The following is a 19938-nucleotide window of genomic DNA, read 5'->3' on the forward strand; positions in this document are numbered from 1 at the left end:
AGACCCAAGCTTAAGTTACACCAAGGCAAGTAGAGCTGACAAATTAAGGTTCCTTCTACAGCGTTGCAACAGAACTAAAAACCTGACACACATCCTCTCACTTACACAGACACACAGCCCTTGTCTGAGTCATGGATGGCATATCATAGTTGATGACTGCATGTGTTGGAATTACCTGTTAGTTTCTGTTGGTTCTTCAGCTGAGAAGTACAGGTAGGTTTGATTCTCTATCTTGATGATCAACAGAAGAAAAGAGGAGTGTGTGGGTGAGTGTAAGGTTATAGAAACACACAGAGGCACCTCAACAAAGTATCTCTATCTAAGAACATCTGCAAGAGGGACCCTTCTTTTAGACCACATCTGGTGTGGCCTGTGGAACCATGTGAACAGAGATGTATATGCTCTCTGTGTAGAATTCATCTATGACATTACTGAGAAGAGACTCACCTAAAGGTAAGATCATTTTTTCATTATTAAGTATGCAAAATTTGTAAAAATAAAGAAATAAATAAAGTGAATATTTAAAAATAATTGTGGTAGTATAACTTATAACAGTATCATTTAATTTGTAAAATGCAAATGTTTTTGAATTGTTTATTTTGTGTGTGTTCATTGAGATTCTTTTGTCTTTTGACAGAAAGGCATTAGACTAGCATGGTTTTAGAAGGATAAAATGCCAGGCAAAAAAGATTCAAAAGCAGTAGCCAAGAAAGGAGGGAAACCGGAGCCAGAAAAAAATAAACCAAAGGAAGAAGAAAAGAAAGGAAAAGATGACAAAAAAGGAGCAAAAGATGACAAGAAGGGTGGGAAAGATGACAAAAAGGCTGGAAAGGATGATAAAAAGAAAGGAAAAGAAGAGCCACCCAAAAGTAAAGGGAAAGATGATGGTAAGAAGGGAAAGGATAAAGGGAAGGGAAAGAAAGAGGTTATTGAATCTGACGAGGGTTCAGATGCTGAGTTGATGGAAGACTTGAGCGATGAGGATGAGGATGAGGACGAAGAGTCAGATGGAGACAAGAGAAAGCGTGGTGGAAAAGATGTTAAAGGTAAAGCTGCAAAGGGAAAGTCCAAATCTAGACAGCCTGACTCTGATGAAGATGAGGAGGATGAAGATGAGGAGGATGAAGACGAGGAGGAAAGTGAAGAGGAGGATAAGAAAGCAAAGAAGAAATCAAAAGATCATCATAAATCTAAAGCTGAGGAAGATGGAAAGAAGAAGAAAGCAAAAAAGAAGGAAGAGACTCCACCTGAGCCACCACCTGAAGAAAAAAAGAAAAGAGGTCTCAAAAACACTTCAAAACTCTTTATGAGGTTCTCTGGATTTAAGAAGAGGAAGAGCTCAAAGAAGCGCCTTAAGAGTACTTCCAAGCTGTTTCTTGGACTTGGCAAAAGGAAGAATCGCTTGCTTAGGAAAAAAAGGAGGAAATCTCTCTTGAGAAATGCTCCAAAATTCATGATGCGTTTCAAAAACAGCAAGAAAAAGAAAAAAGAGAAGGAAAAAAAAGAGCAGTCAGGACCAAAGCCAACCTATATGCTTATCAGATTAGGTGGAAATTCTAAAGAAGCGGAGAAGAAGCCAGGATTTTTTAAGGGGCTTTTTGGGAAAAAGAATTCAGGGGATGGGACTGGTTTTAAATATAGGGGGCAATTATTAGGTAAGATTGCTGGGGCAACAAACTGGTTGACCAAGAGGTTCCTCTCCATTAAGGGGCGTCAGAGTGGAAGGGACCGTGATGCCTGGGGCCAGAAAAACAACAAAAAATATCCATTTCCTGCTGGCAGTCGCCAAGCTAGCATACGAGCTCCTCCAGGTTATCACAATTATGGATATGAACATGACACTGGAGGATATGATTATAATAACCAAAGCAGGATGGATAAGGGAGCATTCAACAGACAGTCAATCCAGAGGCACTCTAATAGGTATAGTGAACAGTATGCCCATGTTCAGGGACATACATTTCCACAGCAATACACTCAATATGATGAACCAAATAACTATTATGACATGCAATCACATGATCAAGGCTATTATGAGTTGCAGGATGGATACTATGACCCACACACAGTCATTCAGGATGAGGGTCAATATTATGATGATGGTATGGACTATGGTGATCCTTATGGTGGTCAAGAGCAGATGGGCAATTACCCACAGGAAATGGGCTACTATAGTCAACAGTATCCACTGGATCCTTATTTCGATGATGGCATGGAGTACTATGATGATAATCAGTATCCAATGGGAAACAGCTATGATCTGTATGGGAATGAAATGAATCCATATGCCCAGACTCAGTATGGATATTACGATGACCCTCAGGGCTTCTATAGTGACCCATATGAAGTTGAAATTGCAGATGATCCATATATGGATGCTTATGGGGATGCTTATGAGGATCTTTATTTTCAGGACTATCCTGTTAACTACAGTGAAACAGATGTTGACCCATATCTGCAATCTGCCTACAATATGTATGATCAATATGGTTATCCAATGCAAGATATTATGGAAGGTGATGAAGCTTATGGAATGTACGGAGAGAACTATGGAGATGTCTCAATGGAATCAATGCCCCTTCTCGGAGACATGGAATTCAGAGTCCCAAGACCCCAGGTCAAGCTTTTTGGTAAAGAAAGGATTGATGTTGAGCTTCCTCCTTTGCCTCCACAATATGATTTTGAGGAAATGTCAGACATACAATATGAAAATTATCCATATATACCAGGAGCCTCAATGGATGATGGTTTTTCGCAGACAGTTCATCCTCAAGAAATGTTTCATCCCACAATGCCTCAAGTGCCCACACCAACGGCCATGCTAATTAAGCAAGCAAATAATCCCCAGGGATTTGTCAATCAACGTATGTCACATATGGCTCAAACTGGTGGATTTCCACCATCTCCAACACTCAGCAGGAGGTCTATACAAGGGATGGCCTCCCCATTGCATAAGCCTATGTCACCCATGGCACCCATTGAACCTATGTCAAGTTTTGGAGAGCCGATAATGGAAGTTAGACGTTCCCCCATACCTATACGCAGACCGAGCCCCCATGCCTCCCCACAGCTATCCATGCATCCTGCTGCTCCACTCCCTCTGAGAAGAAGCCCATCCCCACACCCCTCTCTTCGTGGCATTGGAGGCATGGGAGCACCTCCATCCCCAAGACTAGCCAGAGGTATGCCCTCTTCAATAAGTCATGTTCAACACCCTCCATCTCCAGTTGGACGCAAAATGAGCCCACCTGTTTCTCCAACACTTTCTAGACGTTTTCAGCCTCAGGCTACATTTAGAGAAGGGCCGCCCACTTCACCAGCAGTCCCTAGACGTTTTCAGCCTCAGGTTCCATTTAGAGAAGGTCCACCTGCTTCACCAACAGTCCCTAGACGCTTACAGCCTCAGGCATCCTTTAGAGAGGCACCACCATCTCCCCAGACAGTGCCTGGCCGTTTCCCCTCACGAGCTCCATCTCTCAATACAAGTCCTCCAGCTTCACCTCGTGCATCTATTCGGAGGAGAAGCCCACCACAGTCTCCTCGTGCCTCAGTTAGGAGGCCCAGTCCACCCTCCTCACCCTCACAAGTTCATCGTCCATTTGGTGCCAAAACTTTTCAAGCTTCCCCTTCTCCACTTAGGCGGATGAGTCCTCCATCTTCCCCTCAGATGGGTATGCGAACCATGGCAGATATTCAGCAGAGGGATCTTCACAGACCACAGTCTCCATTAATGCCTCAAAGAGTATCACCTTCTCCCTCTCGAAGAAGTTTTGCTGTGGAACCAGACTCCCAACAACCACCAATGCAACGTAGATCCCCCTCTCCTACCCTTTCCCGCAGGTCCACTCGCCTTATGAAGGATTCTCCACCTTTTGGGTCCCCTGGAGGTCGACTAAGAGGAAGGGGCCGTCCAAACATCCCAATGGGAGCTGTGAAACCATATCCTGGCCGAGGAGGTCATTCGGGAACTCCAACACAAAATGTACGGCCATTTAGACCATCCATACGTAGTAACAGGTCCATGATGCCAGAGGATTTCACAGCCTCCCCACAACTCTCAGGTCAACACACTGGGATGAGCATAATGGAACAAAGTCGTTTCAATCTTCCAGGAACACCTGGTCCAATGAGAAACCCACAGAGACCCATTGGTCGTGGCCGTCCACTCATGGCCAGACAGTCACTGAGACGTGCACCTGGCATGATGCCCCCTTCACCTCAATTTTCTCAAAAACACATGCCCCCTCCATCACCTCAGCCTTCTGTTAGACATCTCTCCAGACCAGGCTCTCCTCATCCATCCATTAAACATGGCTCCCCATTACCTATGCGTTCCACTTCCCCTAGGGCTCTGCCTACTTCTGTGCTTTCTGGTCCTCCAATGTATGAATCTTCATTTGCATCTCATTTGCCTATTGGCGCAGAGGCAATCCCTGTAGAATTTGATCAGATTAGTGGTGTTCCTCAGTCACCAATGCTTACAAGTTCCCTCCAAAACCAATTTCTCAGTAATGCATCCTATATTTCACCCGTCCAACAGCCCATGTCACCTTATGCTCCTGAGATCATAAATGTTCCACGGGTTCCTGGTCAGCCACCTTCACCTGTTCCTTCCCTTGCCTTGCAACCCCCTAATCTAAGCAATGCTATGCATGTCTCCCAATTGCAACCAGTACCCTCACCATATAGTCCAGAAATGGATCAGCATTCAGAACAGATGACATCTCCACTTTTGTCAAATGCCTTACAAAATTCTCAGCTCAGAGAAGCATCTTATATTTCGCCGATGCAAAGACCAGGTTCACCTTATGTTCCTGAAGTGGCCCAGTTTGGTGAGATCCCTGAACAACTACCTATTTCTTCCCCATATATTCCTCAGATGGAAACATTTGAACAATTTCCAGGTCAGCCAGCATCACCTTTGCTCTCCAGTGCAATTCACAATCCACAGCTTCGCAATGCTTCATACCAATCATCACTGCAAGGGCCACATTCACCCTATGCTGAGGTAGAGACAGGCTATGATTACATTGAAGAGCCAGGTGCTGGCCCTCTTCTTTCCAATGCTCTTCAAAATCCAAATGTCCGCAATGCTTCCTACAGAACACATTTACGTCGCAGGGGATCCCGTGTTCCCCCTGGCTATGGTCCAAGGGGATCTCCAGTTCTTTCAACGGCTTTGCAGAACCAAAATGTTCGTAAAGCATCATACCGAGCACCTATCCAGGGAATGGTCTCCCCTTATACAACTGTGTCAGGTTATAGGCAAGATCCTAGGAAATCTCCTTTTCTGTCTGATGCATTGCACAACCCCCAACTCCATGGTGCCACTTATCGCTTGCCTGATGGGTCATTAGTATATGGTAATCAGGTAGCAAATGTACACTCTTCTCCAATGCTTGCAGATGCAATTGGAAATCCTCAGCTCCAGAATGCTTCATATAAACTTTCTGCTGGGTCCATAGTAGACCAACGACAGCAACAATCTTTCTCACCAAACCTCTCAAATGCTTTGCAGAACCAAAACATAAGAAATGCCTCTTATAGACTTTCAGATGGATCGATAATATACCCAGACTCTCATTTACAGCGAACTTCACCGAACCTGTCCAGGGCTTTACAAAATCCAAATGTGAGAAATGCAAATTATAGACTTTCAGATGGATCGATAATATATCCAGACTCTCATTTACAGCAAACTTCTCCGAACCTGTCCAGGGCTTTAAGAAATCCAAATGTGAGGAATGCAACTTATAGACTTCCAGATGGAACGATTATATACCCAGACTCTCATTTACAGCAACCTTCTTCTCCAAACCTTTCCAGTGCTTTACAAAATCAAAATGTGAGAAATGCAACTTATAGACTTCCAGATGGATCGATATTATACCCAGACTCTCATTTACAACATCCTTCTTCTCCAAACCTGTCCAGTGCCTTGCAGAATCCAAATCTAAGAAATGCAACTTATAGACTTCCAGATGGAACTCTTATAACAGCAGGACAACAACAGCCAACCTCACCAAACCTGTCACATGCACTTCAGAATCAGCACATTAGGAAGGCATCATATAGACTGCCAGATGGGACAATAATAATGGCTGATCAGCAAATGGAACCAACATCTCCAAATCTGGCCAGTGCACTGCAGAACCAAAACATTCGAAATGCAACTTACAGATTGCCGGATGGCACATTGATATCAACGGACTATGGGCAGCCCACATCTACTTCCCCAAATTTATCACAGGCACTTCAAAACCAACAAATGAAAAATGCTAGCTATCGTTTACCTGATGGCTCAATCATAACGGGACCAGTTTATCAACCTAAGTCTCCAAATTTGGCAAGCGCACTTCAGAATCGGGATATTCGCAGTGCTACCTACAGGTTACCTGATGGTTCTATAATAAGTGCTGATGCAAGTTTTAAACCTACAACCCCAACTCTCTCCTCCGCACTGAGAAATGAAGATTTGAAAAATGTCTCCTATAGGCTTCCAGACGGATCTGTTATTTCACAAGCTTTGTATAAACCAAGGAGTCCAAACATTTCAAATGCCTTGCAGAATGAAAATCTTCGCAACGCTACATACCAGTTACCGGATGGATCTATTATTTCAGCAGATCCTCGGAGATACAAAACCAGTCCAAATCTATCACAGGCACTTCTAAATCAAAATCTCCGCCAGGCCACATACAGATTACCTGATGGATCGGTCCTTGCTCAAGGATTTGAAGTCCCCACTTCGCCACATTTAATGGATGCTCTAAAGAATGCTGACCTGAAGAAAGCCTCTTATCAACTACCTTCAGGGATCTCCACCTATTTGACCTCCTCTGGGCAGGTGGTTATTGGACCAGATGGCCGTTATGCTCTAGTTCCACCACAGCGAAAAGGTCCAGGTCCAGAAGATCACTGGGCTCAAAATGGCAGAGAGGGGCAAACTGCAGAGGACCACTGGGCTGCAGAAAGGGTCTTGCCTCATGACACAGTACAGAACCTCATTAAATGGTCCATGTACCGAGATGAGAAAATGATGGAATTTCTTACCCCACCACCAGCTGGCCTTAGGCCCGGGGAAACAGAGCTGCAGTGGGTACCAGATCGTGAAGGGGAGCCAAAAGGAAAGTGGTATGACAAGGTAAATCACTTTTAAGACATAAAGCCAACATTAATTGTTGACTTGTTTATTTAACAAATGGTAACAGAAGTTACAAATACAGTTTTTTTTTCTGCCTCAGAGACCCTGTGTCATGCTTTCATTTTTTTCTCAGTAAATTCATGATTTAGCTTGTAGTTCTTTACAAAATTTTTAAATAAATATATGTATGTGAATGTTTATATTAGGAAGGAATTATAAATAATCAGGTTTAATTTCACAAAGCTTAATACTGAGTAATGCTGTCTGGTAGACAGCTATGCATTTGTCAGATTTAACAAGTCTGTTAGCCTTTGAGCCTTAACAAAAGGCCCAGCCAAGCTCATCTATCTTCATCAGGTTTACCTGCAGTCTGCAACTACATCAAATGTCAGATGAGATTTACAAGGATGATTATAACTGATCTCATATTACCTTGCTGACCAGTGATAATCATCACTGCATTATTGTAGAGCAGGCCCTACAAAAGACAGCTTGACCTAATTCATCAGCGACATTCTCTAATGTAATTGCATGAGTTGAAAATGTCTTCTCAGATTTCTTTGAATGTTCTCAGTTTGCATATATGTTGCTTTTTATGAACAGATGTATTCTATAAGAAGCCTGCCTACTGTCAGCTACAGGGTGAAAAGGGAAGGGGATGGAGCTGAGGATATGACACAAATGGAGTATGTCAGCATAAATATACATATGCAAATGTAAAGATGATTATTGGATATGAAATAAATAATTCTTCCTCTATTTTTTCCAGAGAGCTTACTGAAGCAGCAGTATTGATAAACCTGAAGACTCGCTTTGATCAAGTGCTTATCTATGTGAGTCTTGCAATCATATTCCAGTAAGCATGCACATGCATCACAGAGATGTCTGCTATTTCTAACGGTTGTGTGCAAAGGTATGGTAAATATCTTTGAAAAAGAGGATTCACATTATGTTCTAATATGCACAAATCAGACATGCTCGTGCACTTGTGCAATCAGTGACCACTCTGCAAAATTCTTTAGAGAAGCACTTTATAAAAAAAGGAACATGAACACTTTCGTTAACATTCTTTGTTATAATACACAAAAATACTACACTGGACAGGTCAATAAGCAGATTTCCTTTTTAATAAAATTGTTTGAAAATGAGATTCCTCAATAACATTAATAGACCTTCACCATTATAATTCAAATATCTTGTGAATCTAAATTCATTATTAATTTCTCTCGTCTTCTATGCAGACATACATTGGCAGTATTTTGGTGTCTGTGAATCCATACCAACTATTTAACATCTATGGCACAGATATGGTTCTGCAGTACGAGGGCCATGGCTTGGGAGATAACCCACCGTGAGTCTGAACAATCACAACAATTCTTAACAACACATTTTCTTACATTTCAACTCCTAAAAAGGAGGAAAAATTTGTATATTCTTTGTCACAGTCCATATTTTACCACAAATTTTATATATATATTTTTAGACTTCCAAGACGAGTCATTCTCGAAAACATAAACTTTTATAATACTAAGAAATATTTCTTGAGCACCAAATCAGCATATTATTATGATTCCTGAAGGATCATGTGGCATTCAAGACACAGGAATAAATTACATTTAGAACTGTTTTTAAATTGCAATAATATTTTACAATATTACTGTATTTGTACAATGTTGTGCCATTTCAAATATTATATCAAATATTAAATTGCACAATTTGATTGTATTTTTAATCAAATAAATGCAGTCTTGCCTTATCAACCCTAAATGTTTAACAGTAGTGTTAATTAAAAGTAAAAAAAAAAGAAGCAGGAAGAAAATTAAGATTAAGATTTTATCTGTCACTCCCTTACAATACTTTTATTGCCAGAAATGTACAGTATGTAAACCTGCCTTCTTATACATTATGTTTCCAGTCATCTCTTTGCCATTGCAAACATTGCCTACACTACATTGATGGACATCAAGCAAAACCAGTGCATCATTATCAGGTCAGATGAAAGTATGTGAGTGTGTCATTTGTAGAGCGTGTGGAAGTATGGTATGTCTATGTAATGTTGTATTAGTGAAGTGTTTGTATTGTAGTGGGGAAAGTGGTTCTGGAAAGACAGAGGCGACCAAACTGGTTCTGAGGTACCTCACTGCTATTCACCATAAGAGGAACATTACACAACAGGTACGTGTGTATATATATAAAAAAAAATGCAACACTTTTTGAGTTTTCTTTATTGACAAGGATCACTGATATACATTTTGGCAGATGGGACATGTTCCTGGATCACTGTTCTTGTTTGTCCCAGAACAACATTTCTGTCAAATCATTTTTTAGGGATAAGGAAAGAGATGGGGATGGGGCATGAACAACAATCTTTTTTTAAGATTAATTTTTTTGGCATTTTTGCCTTTATTTTGATAGGACAGTAAAGTTTGGCTTGAAGAAAAGTGTGAGAGAGAGGGGAATGGGACAGGGGAAAGTCGACGAGCGGGAACTTAAACTCTGTGCTATATGTTGGCAAAGTCAATGGTCAGAGTTAGAATTTGTGTTAGGGATCGGTATAGTTATTTTTAACTAAAAGTTATTAAAATAGTTCACTTTAGACATTCTATTATCAATGTATTCAACTGACCATTAATGTACTCTAATGAGAAGAAGTTGACATGTAGTTGCAAAGTTACTTAGTAGAATGTCTAAAGTAGACTGATGTGACCATTAAAACTAAAAGAGTTAAAAAAAAAAAGGCTAAAAAATATTATTTTGGCAACTAATTGAATTTAAAGAAATTCATTTACACTAAAAATGACTAAAACTGAAATAAAAAAATAAGCTAAATAGATAAAAGCACAAAAATAATTTAAACTAAAATTAAACAAAAACTAAAAAATATCAAATAAATGCTCATTTAAATATTAATAACCTAATTAACTATTAATAAATATTTTAATAGCAGATAATATTGTAAGGGATTGGGTTAGAATCATGTGTCATTGGTAGACAAGTTGTTCCAGGTCCAACAAATGATGCTGATTTTGATTTATATTGTAAACATTTCATAAACTACAGGTGACAAATACTTGCTAATAATAGAAGGGAGTCAATTTTTGAAACAGAATTTAGTTTGAATCTGTGTTTACACAATGTTTTTTAATGAATGTATAATCTGTATTTTTGTTTTTCTATTTAATGCTGTCCTCTGTACAGATTGAGGTAAACATTTTGTTGATAACCTAAAACTCTAACCTAGTAAATGTTACTGAATACTTTAGGAAGTAAGTTACATTTTTTTAATATCCAGATTCTCGAGGCAACTCCTCTGTTAGAGTCGTTTGGAAATGCTAAGACGGTCCGAAATGATAACTCCAGTCGCTTTGGAAAATTGGTGGAGGTCTATTTGGAGGAGTGAGTATTTATTTCTGTTGCAAATTGCTTCTGTTCTTAAATTTATAGCTATTTAAAGTAGAATGTTTGAATGGTACATTACGTTACAAGTCCAATGTAATGTGCCTTTCTAACTCTTTAATGTCTCTCAAGTCTGAAACCGTTCATTGAGAGATGACAAGGGAACTAGATCTGAACTTATGTGTGAATGTAGGACAGTAAGGTTGTTATTTAACCTCTGAACGTTAAAGAGAGAAAACAGATTGAAAGATAACTGAGTTCATACACTTGACCAATCTATCTGTATTTTTGTTTGTATCAGAGGGGTGATCAGTGGTGCCATAACCTCACAGTATCTACTGGAGAAGTCCAGGATCGTTTTTCAGGTCTGTTGTTTCTCGCCCATTTAACTGGGAAAAGGTTAAAGGAGCCATGTATTAATTACTGACATTTGGGACCTAATCTGTTCTGTGTCTGCATGTGTCTGCAGGCCAAAGATGAGAGAAACTACCACATCTTTTATGAGATGCTGGCTGGACTTCCTACTCACATGAAACGGGCCTTCTACCTACAGGAGGCTGAAACCTACTACTACCTGAACCAGGTAAATAGTGGCATTTACCAAGACACACCATAGACATCAATACAACAAAATTGTTCATTCATTTTTCGCGCAAAATGGTTTTGCAAATAAAAAAATGAGCAGACAACAGAATGGGTATGATTTTATTTGATAAGTATAAAATCAAATAAACCTTGAACAAATCAGTTTTTGATCAAATTGGGTGAGCCAGTGATTCAACAGTCCATTCAGATGGTCTCACTTGTTTCGTTTCTAATTGAATCAGCCGTTTTGAATGAATCATTTGATTTGCATGATTCAATGAATCATTTTTTAAAACAGGGATTTGCTAACACCTACTAGTGGTTTTATTGTCATCATTATTTATAATTATGTTCATGGAATCATGTCATGTTAGGGAGGTAACTGTGAGATCACTGGGAAGGATGATGGGGAGGACTTTAGGAGGCTACAGAGTGCCATGGACATTCTCCACTTCAGTCCTGAAGACCAGAGCAGCATATTCAGAGTGCTGTCATCCATACTGCACTTGGGCAACGTCTTTTTCCATAGAGTTGAGGTATTGTACATCTGAAAAGTCCTTCAGTAGATTTATGCAAATATAGCACACTTACATGAGCAATGTAATCAATCTTGTGGACCGTGTGCTTTGGATTCTCTGTCTCAGACAGAAGTGCAGGAGACAGCTGCTGTGGTGAGCACTCAGGAGATTCGTGCAGTAGCCGATCTGTTGCAGATTTCCCCAGAGGGTCTGCAAAAAGCCATCACCTTCAAAATGACGGTACATGCATACTGTACATAATGTGCTCTGAGCCACTTTATTTAGATTTTATGTGGCAACTATTTCTGACTCACTTTGTCCACCTTGCATATGCACTGAACTCTAGTCATCCTTCTGACAGAAGAAAGAGAAAAAGGATGAGAGAAAAAGAGACATAGTAATGACATGTAAGCAGGTTACTGTTAATGAGTTCCAGTAACCTAATTTAATTATTCTGAGTTCAGCTCTGTGGAAACCACAGTAATCTAATCAGGAGTTGCTCAGGGCTTGAGTAATCTTAACACCTAATAGCTCACTCACTGCCAGGATACCTTAACATTACATCACACAAAGATCAATGAAGGTTAATGAGGCCAGACAAGATAAAGTCAGGTCAGTTATATTACTATAGTGTCATTCACATATTTTGTATTTTTAGAAAATGTCCCTTTCAGTGTCCCTGATTCCCTTAAATCCCCTTTTAATATGTATGTGGTAGTATGTGTTGTGCTATCTTAAATTCATGCTAATTAAAATATAAAATACATATTTTTTAAATCAGTATCAATAATAAGTAATACGATTTGTTATACTTTGTTTTATTAAAAAGCATGTATATTATAATAATGAATAATAATGAGTAATAGTAATGAATGAATGCTGATTTCTGTAATATATCAGAATCATCTAATTTTTCATAATCCTAAAATATATAAAAGTGTTAAATTCTAGAAATAATAATACAAATCTTTTAAAAAAAAATGCTTTATGCTAAATATAATTTGTTATAATTTTTTATTTTGGGGTTATATAGGGATTATTTGGATTTTATTTGTTTTACTGTCACTTTCGGATAACGTAAAATTACATATACAAAGATCAATGTAGGACAGACAAGATAAAGTCAGATCAGTTTTATTTCTAAAGCATTATTGACAATACATTTTTGTATTTCTTGAAAATAGAACATTGATACACTTAATAAGAACGTTTCCTTTCTAATGCAAAAAATCTCATTCTCATTAGTGTGATACAAAAAAAGTAAACAATGGTAGCATTTGTTGTACTACTTTTGATTTATGCTGATTTAAGTAAATGATAGTAATACGGTAAAAGTAATGAATGCTTATTTATAATTATAGGAATTAGTACATCCGGACACATGAGCATATTCAAAATGAAATTGATGAAATGTGACATGGATTTTTTCACTGCTTTGCCTGTGAGGTGTTACATGAATACAGTGCGATTGGCAGTGTGTTTGTGGTTTGTGTCATGTTGAGCATCTTGCTCATTTAATAAGTAAAGCTCTGTTATCCAGAGCTCACAGGTTTGTGTTTACACCAGCACTCACTTGGATCAGCTGTCACATAACATTGTATCAATTGCACACGCTGACTGTGACTTGTGTGAGTGACATAGAGTGTGTGTGAGGGTGAAACTGTATCCAGGCCTGTTCCCTAACTTCCGGGCAAGATGAGTCATAAAATTGAGGTATTTCTAGACATATAATCAAAAGATCTATGTTAAAATACTTTTGCAAAGTAAAACAAAGTGCCCAGTGAAGTAGCATACAGTACCACAAAAATGTGTGTCAATGGATCACACGCTGGTTAGATAGATACTCACACATTTTAGTACTTTTGTGTGGTTTTCTTAACACATAACTTGGCTTTTGTGCTTTCTTTTATGCTCATAAGATAAATGATTATTCGGTTTCATCACAGGAGGCAATGAGAGAGAAGATATACACTCCCCTCTCAGTAGAAAGTGCTGTGGATGCCAGGTACACATTAGGAAACACATTTTCTAGTTATTTGCAATATTGTTTCCATTGCATTTCCTTATGTTTTTCTCCACTCCAATTACAGAGATGCAGTTGCCAAGATCCTTTATTCCTTGCTTTTTCAATGGCTGACAGAACGGATCAATGGGCGGGTATACCCCAGGAACGAGGCGCTGTCCATATCTTTACTGGATATATATGGGTTTGAGGTATACAGTGACACTTCCGAACACACATTTTTACACATTTATTACCTTGAAGGTTAAGTGTGTAGTTTTTTTTTATTCTTTTGGAATTTAGACCCTTGTAAAATGCAAAATAATGTTTACCTGCATATATCTCCATGTCATCTTTGTTACGTGTTGTCCAGAGCTTGACGTTCAACAGCTTTGAGCAGCTCTGTATCAACTATGCTAATGAGACCCTGCAGTTCTTCTTCAGCAAAATCATTTTCAAACAGGAACAGGTGAGAATTAATATGCTAATATCTAATTATTATTATAATTTACAATAGCTGTTTCTACCTTAATATATTTTAAAATTAAATATTAAACTGTGATGCAAAGCTGAATTTTCAGCATTATTACTCCAGTCTTCAGTGTCACATGATCCATCATAAATCATTCTCTAATATACTGATTTGGTACTCGAGAACCTTTCTTATGATTATCAATAATGAAAACAGTTACTTTATTTCTTTTAGATCTTTTATAACATTTTTTGCTGTTAGTTTTGATTAATTTAATGCATCAGTTTTTTTATCTTACTGAACCCGAACACGCCATGATTCCTCTGAAATATTGATTTCAAACATTAAATTGCACTTTCTTTCTGCACGTCTCTATAGGAGGAGTACATTCGAGAGCAGATCAACTGGAAAGAACTGTCCTTCACTGACAACCAGGCATGCATAGACCTTATTGCTGCAAAGCCCCATGGGATCCTCCGCATCCTTGATGACCAGAGCGGCTTTCCACAGGTTACACACTTGAATTTTAATGATGAATGGAGATCAATGAAAAAAAAGTCGGTTAACTACAGTCTGTTTTATCATTTGCTGACAGGCCACTGACAACACCTTCCTTCAGAAGTGCCACTATCACCATGGAAACAACCCCCTTTACTCCAAGCCAAAAATGCCACTGCCAGAGTTCACTGTCTATCACTATGCTGGTCGTGTAACTTACCAGGTAACAGACATACTGATTGCACATGCAGTTTTTTAATTACACAATTAATGCCAAAAGCTGAGGCCAATGAATTAATTTACCATTTGTAACTGAGGTTTTAATGATAACAGCTTGTGAAAACAGAATCTCACAAAGGTTTGTACTGATTTTAGGTCCATAAATTCCTGGATAAGAACTACGATCAGGTTCGGCAGGAAGTATTGGATCTGTTTATGCAGAGCCAGAAACGAGTGAGTCAGTGAATCCCCATGCACGTGTGTGTGTGTGTGTGTGTGTGTGTGTGTTTGTGTGTGTGTGAGAGAGAGACAGCTTAGGCTATTTTGCTATTCTACAGAAATGTATAAAAAAAAAAACGAGACACTGAGAAAAAAGAAGCCACAATATCTTCGTGTGCATAGGTGTATTTTATGTAAACCTGAAGTATGAATGTATTTTTCTAAATTGCATATGTGGGTGTGTTTTCTAGATGGTGTCCAATCTCTTCATAAAACATGCCGAGATGCTGAATCAGCAGAAAGGAGCAATGAACAGGAACAGCACAATGACTCGGAAATATCAGCCCTCTACTGTGGCTGCCAAGTTCCAGCAATCACTACAGGAGCTTCTAGACAAGATGGAGAGGTCTTAAACACTCAAGCACACATAGAGATATACAGTACTCCTGCATTCATGTATTTGTGTTTTTTTTCTTCTGATTATTTCTTTTATTTATTCAGTTAAAAATCCTGTTTTCTAACTTTTTCAGGTGCAACCCATTTTTTGTCCGTTGCATAAAGCCAAATAATAACAAGGTATGAGAAGACGTTAGACAAGAGTATACGTACTGAGTTACCACCCTAATGCATAAATTAATTAAATGTATTTGCATCTCCATTCAGGAACCTGGTATATTTGACCCTGAGTTGGTTGCTACTCAGCTCAGATATTCAGGAATCTTGGACACAATCCGCATCAGGAAGGAGGGTTATCCAATCAGAGTGCCGTTCCATAAATTCTTAAACAGGTATCCTACTCAACAGCTGGTGCTTGTTACTTATGGATGCAGTGCGGTACTGTGTGTAATCTAGTCTAGTGCTATAAATAGACGTGTGCCAGTGTATAGAATACAGCATGTTAGAATAGATTATCACTTATAATGTGTTTCCAGGTACAAAGCCCTGCTTGGAATGAAGAAGCCGCCACCTCCAGATGGCGATAACTGTGTCTTTATGTTAATGAAGCTCTGCCCAATCAACAAAGAAGATTATCAAGTGGGTGTGTCAAAGGTAAGCAGAATGACAACACTAAATAAAGCACTTCTAAGGGGTCATTCACACAAAATGCGTCTTTGCATCTAAAAACGCGAGAGGAATGTATTTTTAAAAAGTGCAATGCAGAATGCCTCCTTTCCCATGTTGCCATCAAATAAACAGTTGGCATGCCAACTTGCTACTGTAAACAAAAGCTTGCAATGCTTGCCCCGCCTCCGGGGTCTTCTGATTGGCCCACTGTTTTAGGACTGAGATTGACAATCTGTGCTGTGTGTAAAACTGTCAAAAACGCGGTGGGTTGTACACATCTGTCAAAACAATGGAAAAATAGCATTAGAACTTAAAAATGTCTTCTGTGTGAACAGACTATAAGGATGCCAAAATTTTTGAAATTGTTGAACTCAGGGTTATTCAAAACTACAACCATAAAAACATAATCATTTGAAATAAAAATAACCATTAAGTGATTTTATTTCAGCTAGATGTTAATGCCAAATAGCTAATATTTGTTTGAAAAATACTGTGAAAATTTTGACATATTAAAAATGTCAAAGTTAAAGTTAAAAAGTAAAAAATTGAAAACTAATTAAAAAATTTTTTTATTCAAAACTAAATCTATATATTAACAAAAACAATAAATGTGTTTTTTTGTTGTCGTTGTTTTTTCTTACCCTCAGCTCTTTCTAAAGGAGAATGTGTATCATTTATTGGAGAGTAAACGTGATCGTATGATGCATGTAGCTGCACTGACCCTTCAGCGTTATGTACGGATGTATTTTGTTCGGAAGAATTTCCTCAAGTTCCGTTCAGACATGACAAAACTTCAGGCTCACTGCAAGGGCTTCCTGGCCAGGTAAACTACCTAATGCTCGGAACTCTTCAATGCTACATTTTTTTTGCAAATACAAATGTTTGTGGTTAACTTTGCAATCTGATTTTGAGTGTAGATTCTTTCACAAGGTTTCTAGTTGACCTAAGCATAGTTTAGGTGCTTGATCAACTGGTAAGGATGAATTCAGTCTGGCAGACCTCGTTAGTAATGGTAGACCACCTTGATGTAATTTATGAGAGCCTGGTTGAGCTGGTTAATTTGGTTAACCATGTTCCAAAGCTTGATTTGACCACCTTAGAATCTGTTTTTATTTTTATTTTTTTCTGGAGAAATATTTTTAGTAGGATCAACAAAATTGAATTGACTGAAACTCTGGCTCTTACTGTGTTTGTGCCTTACAGGCGGCGGTTTCAGCGAATGCGTATAAACCTGATCAGGCACCGTGCAATGATCCGACTTATTGTCAATCGCAAAAGATACATCAGGGTACGTTACCTAATAATGAACTGTTACTTCCCTAACTGTGTACTGCAGTTAAAAATAAGTCATTCATTAATGTGAGCTCAGATGCAGGTTTTTCACATTTTTAATGCTGGCTCTTTGTTTTGTTACAGCTCAATCTCCTCTTAGCGAGAAGAGCAGAGCAGGAGAGGAGGAGGATTGAACAGGTAAATGAACAGTCTGTGCTCATTACTAGATAAGGACCAATTTCGTTTTGTTTCATCACCCTAGTGTCTCTGCAGTATGAACGATTACAAATTCCCCAGCCACTTCAAAACATTTTTTTGCCACTTTTCCTAACAAGTTTTTGTCATGTGTTCCTCTCTCCTGTAGGAGCGAATAAGCAGGGAAGTGGTAAATGTGACTCAGCTGGTTATTCCTGCAGAGTTGGGAGGACTGTTACAGGCCACAGCAGGTTATTGACAATTTCCCAGTGTGTGAAAAGCTCTTTTCCTTATTACTGATGGCATTTGCTAATACAAGCAAAAAAAATTATTGCTCAAGATTTGTTCAAAACCTTCAAACATTGACACATAGCATATTTTTGCCTAGCACATTTAACAAAAAAAAAACACTAATAAAAAATAACCAACAAAATCTCAATTAAAATGAACACACAAAATGTGAAAATAATAATACTATTACAGTATATCATTCATTGATACTAAAATAGCACTATCTGTCAATGCAGTACCAACCATTTTACATTCCTCCTATTATAATCAATTATCGAGTTTATGATGTTGCAGTTTTGCAACATGTCACATCCCTCATTATTTATGGGGAAATCACGTTTGAAAATTACATTTGATACACTGACATCTTGCAAAATGAACGAATCATAAATAATATTAAACTTATGTTTTGGCATTTTTGTCTTGGTAGCTGGTAGGGAGCGTCATTCAGACTGCTTGGCTCTGGTTCAGGCTCCAAGAATACAAACAGACCCCCAGCTCACTCTTCCACTGGACATCAACAACCATCTGATGACCAAATATATACGCACACATTTCCGAGTGAGTCTCCTACCTGCTAACACACGCCTAACCTGATTTTACCAAGTGAGACATGTTCCTGGGACAACATTGTTGTTGACCCTGGAACAACATTGTGATTAACCAATCAGATTTGAAGAACCATTTTATAGATTTTGTGAAGTTTACGCTTAAAATCAGTGTTTGGTGCTTGTACATCAGTGTCATTCATCTATCATTTCCTCTGATTTTAGGGATTACTCATGGTTAAGGTTAGGTTTAGGTGTAGGGATATGGTTAAGAATATATTTTTGGAGTAAAATGTTGTTCCAGGGTCAACAAAATATGTTGACCTAGGAACACATCGGACTTGGCAAAATCAGGACGTGCGCTAACACACACACTCATGCATGATACACACTCACAATCCACTCGCATAATGCAGTAAATTTTGACTTATTTGTGTAGGAATTGCAGTTTGGGATGCTAACAGCACCGCTGGAGAACTCACTGACCCGACTAGATGATCTGAAACAGGATGCTCTTGATGTGTTTATACTGGTAACATTACAGTAACCCTCAACCATCATTTTCAGCACTTCTCTGCAGTTCTCTTGTTGAATTTTAATATCTGTATTTAATAGATTTTGCGTTTCATGGGAGATCCAAACCTGAATGGAGCTCAAGAAAACCTGTTTGGAAATTACATCATTCAGAGAGGCCTTGCCACTCCACCAATCAGAGATGAGATCCTAGCACAGCTAGCCAATCAGGTGTGGCGGAATGAAAACACCAGAAATGCAGAGAGAGGATGGTTGTTGATGGCCGCCTGTTTGAGTTCCTTTGCCCCGTCTGAGAAGATGGAGAAATATCTGCTAAAGTGAGAAAATATGCATCTGAACACATACACTACTGGTCAAAAGTTTGGGGTGACACAAAGTATTTTTTAAGGAAGTCTGTTATTCTTACCATGACTGCATTTATTGAATTCAAAATACAATGAAAACAATGATATTGTGAAATGTTATTAAAATTTAAAATAAAGTTTTTCTACTTCAATATGTTTTGAAATGTAAATGATTCCTTTGATGGCAATGCTGAATTTCTCCAGTTTTCAGTGTCACACAATCCTTCATAAATCATTCTAATATGCTGATTTGATGCAAAAAAAAACAAATCAGCATATTTTATTATTCAATTAATAATAAATATTAATATTAATAAATAATAACATATTTTTAATGCTGTAATAAACATTTTGATACTTTATCATTTTTTGGGCACCGATACATTTTAGGGGGATTCTTAGATAAACAGAAGGTTCAGCATTTTTTTTTAAATAGTAAATACTTAAACATTGTTACACTGTCACTTTTGACCAATTTAATGTATTCCTGCTAAATAAAAAGTATTTATTTCTTTTGTTTATGTTACTGACCTCAAATCAATCCATTTCACACAATTTCAATTATGAATAAAAAATGATGACAATCAATGCAATATTCTAATAAGTCTAGTTCTAATGCGAGATTTAGTGACAAAG

The 19938-nt window shown here is 38.3% G+C and overlaps 1 protein-coding gene across 1 annotated transcript in view; it reads left to right on the forward strand.

The window, feature by feature from the left end:
• Positions 1–748: 748 nt before the first annotated feature.
• The window catches only part of myo15ab (myosin XVAb), a 38021-nt gene continuing 18831 nt past the window's right edge, over positions 749–19938 (forward strand). Inside the window, exons 1-30 of the mRNA XM_052545838.1 lie at positions 749–4383; positions 4690–4822; positions 4910–7144; positions 7748–7830; positions 7914–7977; positions 8386–8495; positions 9060–9134; positions 9229–9325; positions 10437–10540; positions 10842–10905; positions 11010–11123; positions 11500–11661; positions 11770–11883; positions 13590–13648; positions 13734–13857; positions 14019–14114; positions 14496–14627; positions 14713–14838; positions 14991–15068; positions 15305–15459; positions 15584–15629; positions 15717–15841; positions 15986–16103; positions 16766–16941; positions 17322–17406; positions 17535–17588; positions 17755–17836; positions 18307–18437; positions 18864–18956; positions 19040–19275. Coding sequence (XP_052401798.1) covers positions 962–4383; positions 4690–4822; positions 4910–7144; positions 7748–7830; positions 7914–7977; positions 8386–8495; positions 9060–9134; positions 9229–9325; positions 10437–10540; positions 10842–10905; positions 11010–11123; positions 11500–11661; positions 11770–11883; positions 13590–13648; positions 13734–13857; positions 14019–14114; positions 14496–14627; positions 14713–14838; positions 14991–15068; positions 15305–15459; positions 15584–15629; positions 15717–15841; positions 15986–16103; positions 16766–16941; positions 17322–17406; positions 17535–17588; positions 17755–17836; positions 18307–18437; positions 18864–18956; positions 19040–19275 — 8693 coding nt within the window. The 5' untranslated portion in view covers positions 749–961. The remainder of the gene's footprint in view (positions 4384–4689; positions 4823–4909; positions 7145–7747; positions 7831–7913; positions 7978–8385; positions 8496–9059; positions 9135–9228; positions 9326–10436; positions 10541–10841; positions 10906–11009; positions 11124–11499; positions 11662–11769; positions 11884–13589; positions 13649–13733; positions 13858–14018; positions 14115–14495; positions 14628–14712; positions 14839–14990; positions 15069–15304; positions 15460–15583; positions 15630–15716; positions 15842–15985; positions 16104–16765; positions 16942–17321; positions 17407–17534; positions 17589–17754; positions 17837–18306; positions 18438–18863; positions 18957–19039; positions 19276–19938) is intronic.

This window comes from Carassius gibelio, chromosome B1 (genome assembly GCF_023724105.1).
Source record: "Carassius gibelio isolate Cgi1373 ecotype wild population from Czech Republic chromosome B1, carGib1.2-hapl.c, whole genome shotgun sequence".
Taxonomy (NCBI): domain Eukaryota; kingdom Metazoa; phylum Chordata; class Actinopteri; order Cypriniformes; family Cyprinidae; genus Carassius; species Carassius gibelio.